Source organism: Athalia rosae, chromosome 6 (genome assembly GCF_917208135.1).
Source record: "Athalia rosae chromosome 6, iyAthRosa1.1, whole genome shotgun sequence".
Taxonomy (NCBI): Eukaryota; Metazoa; Arthropoda; class Insecta; order Hymenoptera; family Athaliidae; genus Athalia; species Athalia rosae.
In genome coordinates this window covers 14,131,307-14,148,392 of record NC_064031.1, presented here as the reverse complement: position 1 = coordinate 14,148,392, position 17,086 = coordinate 14,131,307, and the positions used below count along the sequence as shown (strand labels likewise).

The window sequence follows — 17,086 nt, the reverse complement described above, 5'->3', positions numbered from 1 at the left end:
AAAAGACTGTGAAAAAGGACCGAGTGAGAGCCGAACCGGGAATAACGTGAGCGCGTAACGTGATCGATTATTTTTACGTTACGCCGATTTCCATTGCACCCTCGATTGTGGCCGCTGTCACCGAACGGACGGCAAAATTTCGCGTCTGTGTCGCCGAGTTCGTCCGATCTCTTCCCTGCCACTGTCTTGCGTAACGTACGTTCGCGTTGAATCCGCGGTATTTCATAATCTTACCTGTTTCCCTGTCCTCGGCAGAGTTTCCATGTTCGTTCCGTTGACGACCGGTGCTTTTTCCTGAGCTCCGTTCTGTTGATTTTCGGCAACGATCTTCGCGTTATCGGGGACACCCCCGTCAGGCCCCCCCTTGCCCTCCTCGCCCGTCATCGCCCGGGCTTATCAATCTGCGGATTGGTTTTTTTTAATTGCTTTTTTTTTTTATACATTCATCCCTCGTATTTTATCGTTATACTTGATCCTCGATTCGTTTGTATTAAATACATTTATTTTAACCGATCATCGGTCACGTAATTTCCTTCGAATAGCCTGTGCAGTTTTTGCTGGAGCAATACCTTGAGATACGTTGCCCCTTATATGTGAATGTGAAAAAAAAAAAAACAGATTGAAATAAAAAATGATTGGGCGATAAAATGGAAGGTAAAAATCGACCTGTACGATCGCAATAAAACACCCGTGGTGTCATTTAACGGATTCGTCCTACGAAAGCAATTCAAACGGAGATAAAATCGCGGTTCAGTTTGTTCGCTCGACGATCCGGCCCGATCTTCCTCGCGTCCGATGACGTCATCTCGCAGTCACGATTCCAAAATACTGAAAAGATATGGGAGAACAAGAAGAGAGTATTTCCGTGCGAACTATGCTCTCGTGAATCGCTAATTTTGACGTTTATCTCGTTTCTTTTATTTGTTCTCGCAGTCCTCCTCGCGCATAACGATCGAATATCCAACCTTTCGCATAAATTGGGTAAAAATAATAAATGGTAGACCGAGAAACGCGAATATTACGGGGAATAATAATCTAGAATTTTATGATAGCGCTGCTAGGAGTCAGTCAATACTCCGATATACGGACTTATACGTATATACAGGTAAGGGTATATAGGTACGTAGATACGTGTGTACGCGTATAGTTTTGGGAGTGACGCAAGTGAAAATCAATGTTAGTGATTTCTTCTTCTCTTCTCTGGTGCAGCCAGCAGCTGCAAATCATCTACTTCCGCGTCACTTCATTTTATTCTTCTCAGGATTTTGCAGATCCAACTTGTACCGTTCTTCCCTACAGAGGATATTCCAAGTTCCTCATTGATCGAGTTTCGTATTAATACTCCACACGGTATAACAACGAACGAACGTAATTCGAAATAATCGATCGAAAAAGCAAGGGAAATCTAGACTAGAATCAAATAGGAACGAGGCGAGTACAAATGTACCGTTAATTTTGAATTCCGTATTGTGAATTCGGCCAGTGTGTGTCCTTCGGGAAGGCTATATCTGTTCGTGACCAGTGTTGTAAAATCTTGAATTATTGTAAATTCGAAAAGATGCTAATTCGATCTTTCGTGTTACGTTTCCTTTTGCATAATCACCGGCAAACCGGGTGTACCCGAGATGAACGTTTATTGGCGGTCTTAAAAAATTTAGGTCTACCGCTGAATCTACTCCGGAGTCGTGGGGTATCGGGGATCAATAAATTTCGTCTTTTTTTTTTTTTCTCTCCTCTTTTTGAGCACAACGTCCGTTCCCCCTCAAAACTTTATTTCACTGGCCAGCGAAAATTGTTGCGATCTTTTTTCCCTATCCACGTTCAACTGACGCCCAGTTATCGAACGCAAAGTTCGAAATGCAACGCAGCTCGTACTTTTCATGCGGTTTATCGGAAACCACTGAGACATACACTCCGTTAGGGGAAGAAAGTGTTTGAAAATAAATCAGAAATTAAAAAATTTCAAATATTCTGCACAGGCTTCGAAGGATACGCGGCACATCGTATAGTTGATACGTTAAATATATCTTACAACAAACCGGGTGTGTATCTTGAATTTCACTTTCACTGTCAAATCACAAAATTAATCATCACTGCTTTTATTAATACGGAACTTTATTTGATGAACGCGATTTTTTTTTTTTCTTTCAAATTCCAATACGTTCTACGACCGGGTAGTAGGAATTTAAAGTACTGCTTTATTATTGGTATTTAATAATTTAAAGAGCTCTCATTCAACGCGACCGCCTTCGTTGAGACTTGGTACTGGTTTAAAAGCCTCGGAATCAAGCGACCCCAGGCGGACGGTGTTCAAATTATTTATATCCCCTCCACTGTGGCTTATCGTAATTTTTTTTTTTTTCTCTTATCGCTAATCATAATTCGATTTTCAATTCGGTAACTTACATCCTTTTTGATTTTTTGTTCCTAGCTCATCGAACTAAACATTTGCAAACGAATGATTCTTGTCTCACAAAGGTTCTGCTAAACACGAGCACAATTTCATTCCACGAAAATTTATCCAATGATAATCATTATTCGAATTCAACATTTGTTCATAATCTGCTATCAATTGGCTGCGAGCATGATATTTGAATTGCAAACAGAATTAAAGTCAAAATTGTTAACGATCGTTCGATAGTACCTGTGAAAATGACAGACCATTCAATTCTTTCTTCAAATTCCTTCATCTATTTTTTTACATCCAGATTTTGCAGTGATTTTTAATGACGAACGTAAGCATGAATCTGCATTATCATTGCTGAATTACTTTCTGTTGTTAAGATAGAGTACTGCAGCGTAGGCACCTAACTTAACAACATTTGTACGTTGCTTTCACGTGGCATGAAGAGAAGAGAATAAAATCGATAAGCCGAAGAAAATCTAAATATTTTTTCCTTTATATTCTTCATAGATGTATACCCCATTACTACGCGGTGAATTATGACAAATTATTTGATCGAGGATGATCGATTTTTTGGATAATTTCCCATACAATTTCAAGAGGATTAATTTCAGCCAGTTATCGAACCGTTCGAATCATCAAGGACTTATTATCTTCAGCATTTATTTATTCTATGTGATTACAGTTTTTTTCTTTAACTATTTTTCGCAGTTGGATGGGTACATGAATTGCGACAAATGAGGTGACCTCAATTGCCTCGATTCTTATTTGAAATTGGATGGAAAAGTGTCTCGAAATTGAATAAAAAAGTCTCGGATTACCTACTCTATAAACTTTTTCATTTTCATCCGCTTATCTTCGGAGAATAAAAGTCAGTGCAATAACTGGAGACATTCTTATAATGTAAATGTTGAAGATTGGAAGACGGAGAATTTTAAATTGCGACTAGGGATTGTCTTCTTCTGGAACATGAATGTGACTAAACGCGCTTCGTTCGCTCGAATCATTGTTTGATTCTCTAATGTTTGAAGGCTAGTTCTTTTCTCGCAGCATTCTCCTCCGCGGATTCATGTACTTCCTGCAAGCAATCGTCGAGTTTGCTTCCGGTTGAGGCTACTTTTGCCAATGCTTCGCGGATATCTTCGCTCTTGGCAGTTTTCAGGCACTTGGCTAAGCCGAGAAGTTTCCATATTTTAATGAACGTCGTAGTGCAACCTCCGTCGTAAGTTCCAAATTCACCACTTTTGTAATCCCATGGAACGATGTAGTGGTAATGGGGCCAGTACGACCGTGTTACGAAAAATACGCTGTTGTCGTCCGGCGGGTACCTTGCAAAAATATATTAAAATATCAAAAACGGAATCAGATCGAACGTCCGCGATAAAATATATTCAGAGTCCGCATTGATCTATAAGGGAGAATTTCACACCCCTTCCGAAATTTCTGAACCCTTTAGTTTTTTTTTTTTTTATCAACCAATCTAAAGTCGCCAAAGCTTTGCACGCGACGGGACCGTGACCAATCTATTTGCCAGAAAGTAGACTCGTCGATGATTATTGATGAATTCTTTTGTCTTCGCTATTGAATTTTCGAAGCCAACATTTCCGGCGCGGACAAACCGAAGGCGACGCAAAAGGTTGAAGGGGTCTAATTAAAAGAATGCCGGAGCTGAACTTGAATAATTTATTAGAACCGACAAATCAGGTACGTCACGTATAGCTCAAAGCCAAGGTATGATAGAACGCAAAAAAAAAAAAAAAACTCGTGGATTTTAAGTTTCACGAATTCCTCGATCGTCTATCATAACCGTTCCATGACTTTTTGGCGTTGCGAAAAACAGCTTATAGATCAAAGCGACCGTGTCGCGAAGCGATTTAATCAATGTTATTAACTTGTCTCCTGGATTCAGGCCCCATATGCAAGTTGCACTGTTCACAAGCCACGACATATTGACGGTGAAGACTAGCCGTAGAACACCCATAATGAATACCGAATTCAATATCGATTCACCCCAGTATTCGGCTGGCGCGTTTATCGGAAGTAATATACCAACGATCGGCATCAGGACCCAGTAGAGACTGCGAATCCAAAAAAAAAAAACAAGACGAAGTAATTAGATACCGATCACTTTGCCATAAAATATTAACGAACCTTCGTTGAATCATGACGTAGCCGTCGTTCTCGATGTCATGAACGGGAATTTGTTTGGCGGCATTTTCGTGACCCGCAGGTTTCGTCATCAGATTAGCGAGTATGTGACTGTAGATGAAGCCCTTCTTATGATCGTACGGGTCCACATCTTGGCCATAAAATTTATGGTGTATTCGATGATCGACCACCCAATCGAAGATGCTACCCTGCGGCAAACCGAGTACGACCGAGCTGTTACTCATCGCCAATTTCTGTCGCTGAAATTAACAATTTCTGAGTAACCGAAAAACTCACCACACCGGCCGAAGTATGCGCCAGCATCAGGAATAACCTCAAGGGCCAAGATCCGGTGTAAGTACCGTGTGCCCAAAGTCTGTGAGCACCAGCGGTGATGCCTAATCCCCCGATGAGCGTCATCGCGGTGACTAGAAATTACGATTATATTTGATCCGTTGCGCTTTTGGATCTCAGAAAAAAACAGAAACTTATTTAGATTGTTCGGTTGCGTTATTTCACTTACCAAAAACCACCGTCATCCATTTAGCTTCGGTAAGAAGGAGCCAGAATCCGTAAATGCCGATTGCGTGAAGATGAATAAACCAAAGAACTGCCGGCCACCTCATTTCCCTCGGCGGTGCCGCCGCCTGGCCATCTTCTTGCATTTTCGATAGACGAACGGAGTTGGGAGATAATAAATAAACGGTTGAACTATCGCGGTACTGCGGAGACCTGTGAAACGGCACCGCGACTCAGATTTTTTCCAGATGAGAAGAAATGATATTTTTCAAATTTAATCTCTATAATTTTTCTGACGTTTACCGGAGACCGATACACCTCCCGCAGGTACTTCCTTGATGAGAGTCGGAGGTTTACTAGATGGACGACCAAAACCTGTTCAATATTTCACTCGTGTTTAACCCCACGCGACCCTTTCAAATCTCATTAACAATCGTCGCAATTGTACATCGTCATTTCCTCTATGGAGGCAAGAGAGAGCCCGCACTTTGCGCTCGTCTTCTTACTACTGTACTATCGGTAGTACATCGACAGCATTATTGGCGTGTTCTTTCAGCGATTTCCACTGCAAAAATTTCAATAAGAACAAATAAGAAAATGAATGTTTTTCCGTTCGAAGTGGCTGCGTTATTTTAATGACCAGTCTCTCGATTCAGAGAATGTAAAAGCGACTTCATTCTGTTTTCATGCGAGTCGCGGCCATTGCGCAGGTATCTTTGTTTCGTTCGGCATTGAACTAATTGTAATATATTTTGCCAAAACCGGGCGAAGATCGCGGAAAAATCTTGTTCCTCACTTTATACCAGTGACGCAGATGTTGTTCCCACACAAGTCCGTCGTAATATTCGAGTGCAAAACAACGCGAGGATTCGTCGTAATGAAAAAATAAAAAGTAAAAATTGAATCTTGTCATCCGGCGGATAAACGATTTCGCTTCAAATATTCCGCTCTGCGTTATCCTGGATGTAATTTCTCGTTCAATTATCAACGACTCGCAGAAAGATACGCATCGCCTTTCTACGTGTTCACGATTTGAATGAACACGTCCTCAATGTCTGTTGTTAAAAAATGATGGAAAAGGTAAAATTAATCATTCTTTCGAACGGTTATCACGGCATGCGAATTATTTATTTGTATATTATCAAAAGCGATCGACTGCTATGAGGTAATGAAGCAATATTAAATGGACACGATGAACAAAACTTGACTCGAAATTTCCGAAAAAAAAGATGAAGATAAAAACTTTGATTTCGATGTGATTATTAAATAACGTAGTTGTCGTATATGTTATGTTGATAAATGTGTGTTTTTGAGTCAGTTTTGTAAAATACAATGGTTAATATAAATTAAACATATAATACAATTAAGTCAATGTATATTCCAGACGAATTACAGGCTTCTGATTCGTGAGAATATATTTAGACACATCAAGCACCACGATTTCGCTATTATGATCGTAACAAATATTCAAATTACAATTAATCAGTTATTATTACAATTAATATTCCATTATTCATTTATATTAAACCTGAGAATTAATTAATTCAATTTTAATTCATAACAAACAAATTTTACAATTAAAACTAGAATAAGTTTCTCAAGAGCGTGCAATATATGTCACAAAAATCTGTACGACTTTAACTATATTTTTTCGACGTATAAAAAATATTTCACGAGCGAATGTTAGACGCGGATCATTTTTTTTTTCTTCTGCTACTCACCTTTTCACCTCTGCCCGTTCGGTAGGAATTTATACATATACAATACATTTTGGTTATTCGATTAATTCCTTTTTTTTTTCTCAAACTCGAGTTAGAAGGGCTCAACATGCACCGAAGTCGACGAGCCATCGGCCGTTCGACGGTCTCCCTGCGAAACCCGGGAGATCTGGCGCGATTTTAAAGGTGAGCAGCACGTACGCGTGCAGAAATATTCACGACGGTGATAACCAGGTATTGAAACGATCGTATATTCATTCATGAAACGAACAATCTTTGTGCGAATGAAAAATATTGCATACAGCGATGAATAAATAATTGTTATAAATAAATTCGCGCCGAGCTTACATAGACTCAGTTCTTGTCATATAGGTACACATATTGTACAATTATAAATTCGTGTTGTTTAATATATTACGAGTACGGGGATTTTCGATTTTTATTCCAAATAAATTCTATTTGCCTTGCATCGTTAGCTATACATATAATATTCTGTACACATCATATTTTAAGCGTAGATTCATCGTTAAAGTCTAGTTAGATTTGATACAATTGAACAATTTCTTGTATCAAAAATTTCATCAAGATGACGGTTAGCCTATCATTACAATATTGGGTAATCTGCCCGTGGAATTTGTTGTACTGTAATTTTCGAACACCCCATGAGTCGTGAGATGGACGACCAAATTAAGTCTGGATTCCCGGGTGATTTATCGTTCGAGTCTACGAAGACTTGTCATTCATATTTTCCAACTCTTCGAGGTCCTCTCTAGGCATATCTCGGTCCCCGTAACCCCATATGTGACTTCCGTCACCGCTGCGATCGGCTCTTCTCTTCACCATGACGGGCGAAACGAATTTTCGATCGTAAGCCCATCCCAACTGGGCGAATGCGTCGATGAATCCAGTTGTGATGTTGAACGAGTAGCTGCCCAACTCACCAGTCTTATAATCCCATGGAAATACATGGTGGTAGTTGTGCCATCCTTCCCCCAAAGCGGCTAGGGAGACGGCCATGTTCTCCACCGGAGATATATGCCTGAGGCGCGAAAGATGGGAAAAAAAATTAATGGCGATGGTGAGTAATGATGATTAGAGTGGGTTGAAAATAATTTTTTTAGCATGGAGGCAGAATTTTTACCTTATAAAAAAAGAAAATTTTTTCCACCTAATGATTTACTCGATCGATTGCATGAGTAGATGATTTTGGCTTTTGGATTTGGATTCCTGAGCTGATTAAATGTAAGATTACTCTTGGAGAACCAAAAAAGAATTCGATTTTTGGGCCGAAAGAAAAGTCGTTTGAAAATTGATTAAATTACACTTTTCTTACGTATTTTGACCTCAGGAATCCGAATCTGGAAGAAAAATTGACCTATCTTCAAAATTGACCGAGTTATCGCCAATTTTCAGCTTTTTGGGGTCAAAAATTAAAAATTGACTTTTTCATCTATATTAATGTAATTTGAGCTCAGGAATTCGAATCCAAAAGAAAAATTGATCTATCTGCAAAAATGACCGAGTTATTGCCGAATTACCGCATTTTTCGGCATAAATTTAAGGATATCTCGAAGGAAAAAAATCGTAGCTTAATTTGGACAACGGATTCGTGTTCCTGAGGTCAAAATACATAAGAAAAGTGCCATACGATCAATTTTAAAAAATAAAAATTTTTGGCCAAAATTTGAGATTTTTCCAAGGGGTACCCCTTACGATTTTTTCAAATTTTGACCAAAAATTTTTATTTTTTAAAATTGATCGTATGACCCTTTTCTTATGTATTTTGACCTCACGAACACGAATCCGTTGTCTAAATTGAGCTACAATTTTTTCCCTTCGAGATATCCTCAAATTTATGCCAAAAAATGCGAAAAAATGAGGATAACTCGGTCATTTTTTAAGATAGATCAATTCTTCTTTCGGATTCGGATTCCTGAGCTTAAATTACATTGAGATAGACAAAAAAATCAATTTTTTATTTTTGACCCCAAAAAGCTGAAAATTAGCGATCACTCGGTCAATTTTAGAGATCGATGAATTTTTCTTTCAGATTCGAATTCCTGAGGTCAAAATACGTAAGAAAAGCATATTAAATCCAATTAAAAGGATGTTTTATATTTTGCTCAAGTATCAATTTTTTATTCGCTTCTTCAAGAGTAATTTCACATGTAATCAGCTCAGGAATCCAAATCTGAAAGCCAAAATCATCTACTGGAGTAATCGATCGAGTAATTTTCATCAAAATAATTTTTTGGGAGTCATGGAAAATTTGGCAACTCAGAATTCTTTGCAGACAATCTTCAAGAAATCTTAGAATTTTAATAGGTTTCGCTGGATCCTGAATTGCATCGTTGTAGGATCTTGTTATATGGAGATATTCCACTTACTTGTCGTAAGGTTTCTGCCCCCACATATGAGCTACGCTGTTGACGAAGAATGCGATGTTCAAAGTAACGCAGAAGCGAAAATTGAAGTTCACCCAGAATGATATCCACAGTGACTCGCCCCAAAAGTAGTAAGGTACAGCAACCGGAAATCCAATCGCTAGCAACGCGAAGAGCGGAATGTATAACCTGGAGGTTGTATCGAATTAAAAATAATCAATCAAGGAAACTGAGGAAGTCGCCTGATCAAGTTTTTGCGGCAAATATCGTCTTAATTTAATCAGACGGAACTTGAAATCGACTCTGGGTTGAAGTTGATTACCGTTTTTGCCACATAACTATGGGGTCGGCTTCGAGATCGCTCATGTCAACCGCGGCTCTTTTTGCAGTTACTTCGGGATGCGGGGTGGTGAACAGCCATCCGATATGAGCGAAGAAAAATCCTCGTCTCGCATTGTGCGGATCAGCGTCCGTCTCGCTGTACTTGTGGTGCACCCTGTGATCTAATGCCCATGCGTAAACGTGTCTCTAAAAATGAACTCACGTCTAAATTAAAGCATATCATTTGATCTCTACTCCTTTTTTTTTCTCAATCATATCCACGGCCCATTTAATCAAACAGCAGCATTTGGAGCTGAGCAATTCACTCACCTGCCCAGTAATGGTGAAAAGAAAAACGAGAAGCATACGCAAAGGCCACTTTGCCTTGTAAGCTCTGTGAGACCAAAGTCTATGGGCTCCCGCTGTAATACCGAATCCGGAAGTGTAGATTGTTACGAAAGCTGAAATTTGTTATTCGAATTTTCAATTATTTGTCACACAATAAAAACAGCGATGTAAAGTACATATGATGATTGTGATGTACATTTATTATCGATATGCAAATTTTATTTCATCCTCTTACCCCATAGAGCGGATAAAAATTTAGCCTGCGTGAGGATGAGATACAGTCCGTACAAGCAGCCGCCGTGAATGAATATTTGAACAATGAGATCAAGCCACTGGATTCTGGGCACATAAGCAGCCACCGTTTTTCTTCGACTTTTCATTTCGTCCGTTTGTAACGGGTCTGCAACGATATCGTTCTCCGAAAGTTTGATGTTCATGTTTTTATCCGGCAATTCGACTTCCGTTTCCGTGGTCGTGCATGTTGTGGATGGGACTCTTTCCCCACCGGGCGCCATTCTATCACCTGTCGTTGATAATTATCGATAGCTTCTCTCGTAGTTTCTTTCCCTTTGTTCACCCTTGACTTTTCCTCCTTCGCCCTCTCCGTACGTCCTTTATCTTCAATTTCTCAAATACTGCAAATTGTCTCTCATTTCTTTCTGTGACGGATTTTTTTTTCGATCCTTCGATACCTGTCAAGTATAAGGTTTTCCGTGATCGGTGCGACCCTCCTGTAATCCAAAAATCCAGTCGAAAGAAATGGTTAGTTTCATAACGAGGATGTAGCCGATGCTGTAAGAACGATATGGTCATCATTTGCAATCAAGATCAATGATTGAATTCCTGATCGATGCATTACAATAGGCAACGTCATCACGATTCTCCTATCCATCGAACCGTCTAACAAATCGGCCAATACGAAGGCCACTTAGATAAAATTTCAAAGAAGTGAAGCGATACGAATCGAAGCAAAGTCTGTATGCAAATCATGGTGAGAAATTTTCAAATGCTCGATTGGTTTCGGATCGAATGTCCGATCGCCAATTTTTCGTTAAATTTATTCGAACAAACTCCGATCAATCGGGTTGTTGAACCGCCGCGACAGACAGTCGCGGGAGCGCGATTCACCTGCAACTCATACGAGGGAGTTTGAGTTTCTATTTTCTATATTCGTAATCCACGGCGGTTATGCGTCGAGAACTACAAATAAACTGGAGTTTTGGATATTTATAGGAGTGCCCGGCGTACACATAAGTTTTGTAAGTTTCAATGAAACGACGTATGAAAATATAAATTTTTGAAAATTTTCACAAAAAATGGGACGACTCACCGAACCTCCAGACCGCGACCGACTTCGGATTTTCGATCAGGCGAACCATATTTATGATGTCTTATCTACAATTCTAGAGGATTCACGGAAGCCCGATATAAAAAAATAAAAATTGTGAATTTCCACCGAAACCGACGAACAAATTTTTACGACACTACACGCGATCCGAACCTTGGCAGATACAATCGGTGATGCATGACAGGTTATCAAATTGTCAGGTGTACACCGTAACCACGATGGATATTCCAGACGGCGCAAACACCCCCCTGGTACTCGATAAAAGGTTCGGACCACCTGTACAGATTTACGTTGAGCATACATCGGTCAATCAGCCTATCAATGAGAGATAAAAAAATTTCCACATCACTCTACAGGTGCAGCTTCGAGTTATCGGTAGGTATTGCAGCTGTAAGAATTACGCAACGGTGTCTTCTAAACAATACGCACAGGTGGACGTTTTCCACGTGACGATTAATTCAGTTTTTATATTTTTTTTTACGTAATCGACGATACTCGTCAGGTAACCGCTATGAATCATCCGTGGACGTATATTTTCCATGTGCACACGAAGCGCGCTTACAGCCGGAGAATCGACTGTAATAAAAGTATAGCGTCGACGAACGGTGAACCCAAACAATCGGAGTGTAAGTCCATCGTATTCATTACTTTGCTGATTGAATCGATAAGAGCTGGAATATTTAGGTCATCTGAGCGTTCGATCATCGCTGCACCGCGCTCGCTTATTCAGTCATCGGATCGCCTCCTATCGTGCACACGCCTTATTTTCGTTCGTAATTTTCCCCCCTCTCCATTTCTCTCTCGAGGTTTCGCTCTTTTTTTTCTTTTCTTTTTTTTTTTTTTTTTTTCATTCGCGTATAATTCCGTTTACAAGCCACTCCTTGTTTCTCGCCTATTCCATGCCTCGCGAGAGCCCCGTGCGATGCAGCGATGCGTGTTCATAGATTAAGTTAGAGTACGGTGTCACTGCCACGTGACTCTAGAGTAGTTGGAAAATACAGTAAGGAATGAAATCACAAAGTTAGTGCGTATACGTTGTATTATCATCCGATAGGGCTCAGATCGTGGTGCAGTTGACACGAGTAATTGACCTCAACCACTGCGCGAATATTCCTCTTCTCAATTCTATTTGGAACATATCAACGTTAAAATCGACAACAGCCGACAGTTCCGTACTGCCATAAAATCATGCCTCAATCTCTGAACAAACAATGAAATAAATCGTCAACTTCAAGTTCAGCAGTCTCGTATAAGTCTGCGCGACCCGATGTTTGCGCGAGGAAGAAAAAATCGATATCTCGGCCCGGAAGATCGCTGATAATTATATTTTTATTTTTATTTTTCTTTTATTTTTTTTCAGCCAATATTATCTCGATAGCCGTGAAAGTTTTTTTCCTTCTCCTCTCCCAAAGTTATCAGTTGGATTATATTCTACGCAGCTCGTTCAGCATCTCCGATTTCGTCGGAGCGTCGCAACGTTGTTATTGATCGAACAAACGGAACGGAGAAACAAAAAAATCTTCCTTCGTTTTTCAACCGGGTGCAAAATATGACGGAGAAGGGACGATACGGGGGGGTCCCGATCCGATGCTACTGACTCCCTCGCAAGCGATACGGGAAAGGGGAAGAAGATAAAGAGAGGATGAATAAAAAAAAAAACTTCCCATACAATTCCATCTAGCTGCAGAGGTTACAGAACAGTTTCGGGGTAAGAATTGTGTTCCGAACGTTTATGCCCTACACGTATAATGGGCCTATTCCTGCAGGGCGTCGCGACGTCCCGCCGGCGGCGTCGCGCGTCATATAGTCGTCGTCGTCGTCGTCGTCCTCTTGGCGTCGCGATGGCGTCCCGGCGTCGTCCGGACACCGTCAATGATCTGGCCGTGAACTGTAAATTCTCGGCAATAAATTTTTATTGAGAACATCTACCGCACCGCTGATGCATACGCAAAGTCATAACGCGTACAGTTAGTACGACAATTCATTTAGTTACACGAGAGTGACAAATTCTATCGCGAGCGCACGTCGCGGGATCTCGAGTTATGGAAAATACCGGGGACCGGTGTCGTGGCCGCGGAATTCGAACGACGGTCGATTTTTCAATCATTCGATAGTTCGACGAATTTCGTGACGATTTTCACTCGACGATTTAAGGCTAATAAAATAGCTTCTCCGGAGCTGATCATCGTCTCGCGAACGTCCGCGGCGTTGGACGTCGGGGAGAGGATGACGTAACTCCTTGCGGAGTAGGTAGAATATATACGCGTGACAAATACGATGCAAAGCCGTAACATTAACCGAATGGAAAAGCTCTCCTCTACTTCGTATCGTCGTTGAACAGCTGTGTGGGATTTTTACAATCAACCGCTGGACTGCAAAACTTTCGACGTGTATTATTTCCGTTCAAACTTTACCGCGAATTATTTCGAGATAATTTTTTAATTAAATCGACAAACTACGTCGCACGAGATGCTCGTTTATTCCAGCTCGTCGCTCGTTCCTTCGCACCTAAATTAACCAGATCACAAATTGTCCCATTTCACTAGCCTCGCAGACTATAATGAGGATCGTTCTTTTTCTTTCTTTAAACTATTGGTTGGCATGCCTCAGACCCCATCGAATATTTGCACAGGTCTTCTGCAGGTGACGAGCGTTTTTTTTTTTTTTTCAATCTTCACACACGTGGTTCATGATTCATCATTTCATAACTTGATATACGTTATGTCTCGGCACCTGTGGAACGATCTACGTTGCAATTCCGCCTTAATTGATAACACGAGCTGCAGCGACAAAAAAATGCTCACAAATGACGTAACTTTATACCGGTTCATCCGATTTCAATGTTATCGTGTGATATATGGGCGGTGGGGAAAAAAAGAGCTGCCGAGTTCGAATGAGTCGAAAATATTTTCCCCTTCAACTTCATCGTCAACTACTATTACACGATCGATAGCTATACGCACGTTTACGAAGCTTCGAAATTTGAAGCCGGCCCAAGACGAATTGAAAATAGCTGAACGTTATACCGAATTTTCTTCTACGCGCGTTCATATGTAAGTATTTACACGTATATTGCGCGTGTGTCTGTAATAAATACCACCTTTGTGCGTTACACACTAATAAATGTACGTGGACAGCTACTCGGCGTAACGTAATATCCGGTTATAACGTTGTTTACTCCACGGGGAAAGTAACGGATAAAATTTAATAAAAAGATTACGCCGCCGCCTGCACCACCGTTATCCCCGATAATAAGCTCCGCTTCGATACCGCTTTTGATCTGAGAAAAAAACAATCGGTAATACCATAGATCTATCGAACCATAGGTACGGTGACACCCAACGATCGGTCGCGAAGCAACCGTAAATTGCATATCCCGTTTCGTCATTTCCTCGTCTATATCAAATCTCACTCTCGGTCGTCGTCTCATTTGACGTTTCGGAACTACCCTGCAGATATTCACAGTTTACACTGTGTCACGTGGGATCAGCTGTTCGATCAACGACGACATCGCTCCTTTTTTTAAACCGTCGAAAATCGCCAAATCGTGCAAAAATCTGCGACGCACGTTCATTGACGGAATCTCGATTTGAGCGTAGTAAACGTTCATTCACTAGTTCGGAACTCGATCCTCGACTCTTTTTGAAAACCGTTCCCGGACTCATCCGTTGCGATGACGAGCACACGCCGAGGTGATCTGTAAAAAATTGAAAAGCGTGTCGAAGACGTTGAATTTTCTTACCTCCCGTTTATCCTTCGAAGTTTTCCCCTTCGTACTCCGAAAAAAGGAGCGGCTTGTGTGCTCCGGTGAGATGCGAGCCGGACGGATGCGGACGGAATTAGAACGATGTAACGACAAGTAGGTGCAGGTGTTGCACCGGACAGAAAAAAACTTTTTCGGAATGTTTCCTCACTTGTTTTCCAAAACTTCGAATCGACTTTACTGATCGCTGATAGGTTTCGATACGACGACGCGATTGCGAGGAACGCTGTCCATCGACGGATGCGAGTAACACGCTCTCATCTCTCTACGAAAGTACAGTTTCGTATATCACGCAACTTGCACGACTGAACGATACCGCGGCCTATTCACCTTCGAAAGTTTTACAGAATCGTCCTGAACGGAGCACGACGAGACACCGAAAAGCGAGCGATGCCAGGACACCAACCTATGGGAGCTACTTCTCTGGCCCAAGTGACGACGAAGTCGTAACGCGCTGCTCTCGACCGCAACACAATAAACTCGCCTCGAAGGAGAGCTGCTAGAATTGCTTTGGCGGGTGAAGCGTACACCGTGTATCAACCCAGGAATCCACCTAACAAATCCAGCGAGGCATCCACCGGTAGAATTAAAATCTACGATAGAAAAGTTGGTGGCGCGTGCGCGCTCGCCTTCGACCCTGCGAACAGTTATTTCCCTCGGTTCTTACACCGGAGGGATGGTATGCAAACGCACCGTCTCCGAGCGTTGGATGTAATTACGGGCGTTTAAACGTCGGCGTGAAAGTTGAAAAATTTCCACGACTCCTTGAACGGCATAGTTTTTACCTTACCAGTTGATTCCACAACCCTGAGCCTCGTTGAAAACCTCCGTCATTTCGGCCGATTTTTTTTTCTCAGGGAGACGATCTTGAATCGACTGAGGAGGAGACCCGTGAAATCTTTCTCCGCATATGAACGTGATCCGCGTATCGTCGGAGAGCGGAGATTCTTTTGAGTAATTCCATCGAATAATACTTGTCGTTCGTTACACACGATGTGAAAGTATTAATTCAATGATCCGTGGTGTGCGTGGATATTTTTTTTTTTTTTTTTTTCTATACAGTCAAGTCGTACGGCACATCCCACGATCTCTCGAGACGTATGGGCACGTAAGAGGCGTAAGTTTAATACTTTCAAAGACGTAATTACATTAAACTTTTCAACGGAGAAATACGATTCCTTTGAGTCACCAGCCAATATACTGACCACGGGTCCGGAGCGTCACGAGGGTTTCAAATTATCTCTAATGACGAGAGTTACCAACCGGGGAGTTCAATTCTTTTGGAAGATCAACCGTGGCACAGAAGACGAACAGCTGACGATCGCTGAACGACGGAATATATCGCGTACAGTCATACCGCTATATCGGTGGGAACTATTTTCATTCTTGCTTCGGCTATGAATGAGCCAGCGTAGTTGCCCCTCTGCCACGTTATAATAATATATTCTCAAAACAAAAATATGCAAGTTTTGCATTCGATTCTGCTCATGAAAACGAGCGTCCGAAAACGAAGTGCATTTCAATTTTTTTTAGATCAAATTCGATTCAAGATCAGAAAAAAAAAAAAATTGTTCTCACGCTATCTGTTTCTTCGAGTTTCCTTTCAAATCGTTTTCCCCGTGTATACGTCGTACGATTATCGGATGCCTACGCAGCTTTGTAATAGCTCACGTGCTTCATAGTTCGTAGGATCGATCGCCTCTCTACCTACAGCTGCATTCGTTGACTTTCTAAAAAAAAATAAAGGAAACAAACCAAGCGTTATCGTAATTACATTGCAAGCCTGAGTAGCGAGCGGTAGTAAAAAGTTCATTACATTCATGTCGACTGTTCCCCGGCAAATCGACCTGGCTGAGGTCACCTCAACTACTTAATTATTTTTCCACCCTCCGAACGAGTCGTGGAGTCGTAAGAAAAAACAAACGACCTGTTATTTCCATATTTTATTAATTAGCCCCGTACCTCCCGTAGTGGTCCGAAGCATTTTTTTTTTTTTTCAATTCCTGACAGTGTAAACTTGTATGAATAAATTTTATGATGAAAAACCCCAGATCGACGACAGCAGATTTTTTGTTTTGTCTCAGAGCGTTATCACTTTATCCAAATTAACTGGAGTGGAATTTCAGATCCACA

The 17,086-nt window shown here is 41.1% G+C and overlaps 3 protein-coding genes across 24 annotated transcripts in view; all 3 read right to left on the bottom strand.

The window, feature by feature from the left end:
- LOC105692132 (ankyrin-3-like) overlaps nucleotides 1-2,915 on the bottom strand; it is an 87,798-nt gene extending 84,883 nt beyond the window's left edge. For 18 of the 19 annotated variants that reach the window (XM_025746240.2, XM_025746242.2, XM_025746247.2 and 15 more), the window contains exons 1-2: nucleotides 2,033-2,915; nucleotides 235-401 (exon numbers count right to left, since the gene is read on the bottom strand). In XM_025746240.2, the coding sequence (XP_025602025.2) occupies nucleotides 235-384 (150 nt within the window). In that variant the 5' untranslated portion in view covers nucleotides 385-401; nucleotides 2,033-2,915. The remainder of the gene's footprint in view (nucleotides 1-234; nucleotides 402-2,032) is intronic. The other variant, XM_025746239.2, reaches the window with a different exon arrangement.
- A 138-nt stretch (nucleotides 2,916-3,053) lies between these two features.
- LOC105687788 (acyl-CoA Delta-9 desaturase) lies at nucleotides 3,054-5,554 on the bottom strand. 2 transcript variants are annotated; one of them, XM_048657348.1, is made up of 6 exons: nucleotides 5,375-5,554; nucleotides 5,076-5,284; nucleotides 4,850-4,980; nucleotides 4,556-4,761; nucleotides 4,297-4,482; nucleotides 3,054-3,732 (listed from the first exon to the last, which is right to left on the bottom strand). In XM_048657348.1, the coding sequence occupies exons 2-6, from the start codon at nucleotides 5,215-5,217 to the stop codon at nucleotides 3,423-3,425; spliced, it is 975 nt and encodes a 324-aa protein (XP_048513305.1). In that variant the 5' UTR covers nucleotides 5,218-5,284; nucleotides 5,375-5,554; the 3' UTR covers nucleotides 3,054-3,422. The 2 variants fall into 2 exon arrangements, with proteins under 2 accessions (XP_048513305.1, XP_012259102.2); XM_012403679.4 differs by having other exon boundaries at nucleotides 5,076-5,554.
- A 1,462-nt stretch (nucleotides 5,555-7,016) lies between these two features.
- Nucleotides 7,017-15,486, bottom strand: LOC105687776 (acyl-CoA Delta12-desaturase). 3 transcript variants are annotated; one of them, XM_020853405.3, is made up of 7 exons: nucleotides 15,284-15,486; nucleotides 14,933-15,218; nucleotides 10,078-10,573; nucleotides 9,825-9,955; nucleotides 9,496-9,701; nucleotides 9,177-9,362; nucleotides 7,017-7,828 (listed from the first exon to the last, which is right to left on the bottom strand). In XM_020853405.3, the coding sequence occupies exons 3-7, from the start codon at nucleotides 10,355-10,357 to the stop codon at nucleotides 7,513-7,515; spliced, it is 1,119 nt and encodes a 372-aa protein (XP_020709064.2). In that variant the 5' UTR covers nucleotides 10,358-10,573; nucleotides 14,933-15,218; nucleotides 15,284-15,486; the 3' UTR covers nucleotides 7,017-7,512. The 3 variants fall into 3 exon arrangements, with proteins under 3 accessions (XP_020709064.2, XP_012259081.2, XP_048513303.1); XM_012403658.4 differs by having other exon boundaries at nucleotides 14,933-15,434; XM_048657346.1 differs by lacking the exons at nucleotides 14,933-15,218; nucleotides 15,284-15,486 and adding an exon at nucleotides 11,173-12,194.
- Nucleotides 15,487-17,086: the final 1,600 nt, after the last annotated feature.

Excerpts from the sequence above, each read along its gene's own strand:
- LOC105687788 (XM_012403679.4), bottom strand. The coding sequence starts at position 5,217 with ATGCAAGAAGATGGCCAGGCGGCGGCACCGCCGAGGGAAATGAGGTGG. Across the intron at positions 4,981-5,075 it reads ATGGATGACGGTGGTTTTTG|TCACCGCGATGACGCTCATC; the intron begins GTAAGTGAAATA and ends CGTAATTTCTAG. Across the intron at positions 4,762-4,849 it reads CGCATACTTCGGCCGGTGTG|GGTAGCATCTTCGATTGGGT; the intron begins GTGAGTTTTTCG and ends GGTTTGCCGCAG.
- LOC105687776 (XM_020853405.3), bottom strand. The coding sequence starts at position 10,357 with ATGGCGCCCGGTGGGGAAAGAGTCCCATCCACAACATGCACGACCACG. Across the intron at positions 9,956-10,077 it reads ATTTTTATCCGCTCTATGGG|CTTTCGTAACAATCTACACT; the intron begins GTAAGAGGATGA and ends AACAAATTTCAG. Across the intron at positions 9,363-9,495 it reads ATAGTTATGTGGCAAAAACG|GTTATACATTCCGCTCTTCG; the intron begins GTAATCAACTTC and ends TACAACCTCCAG.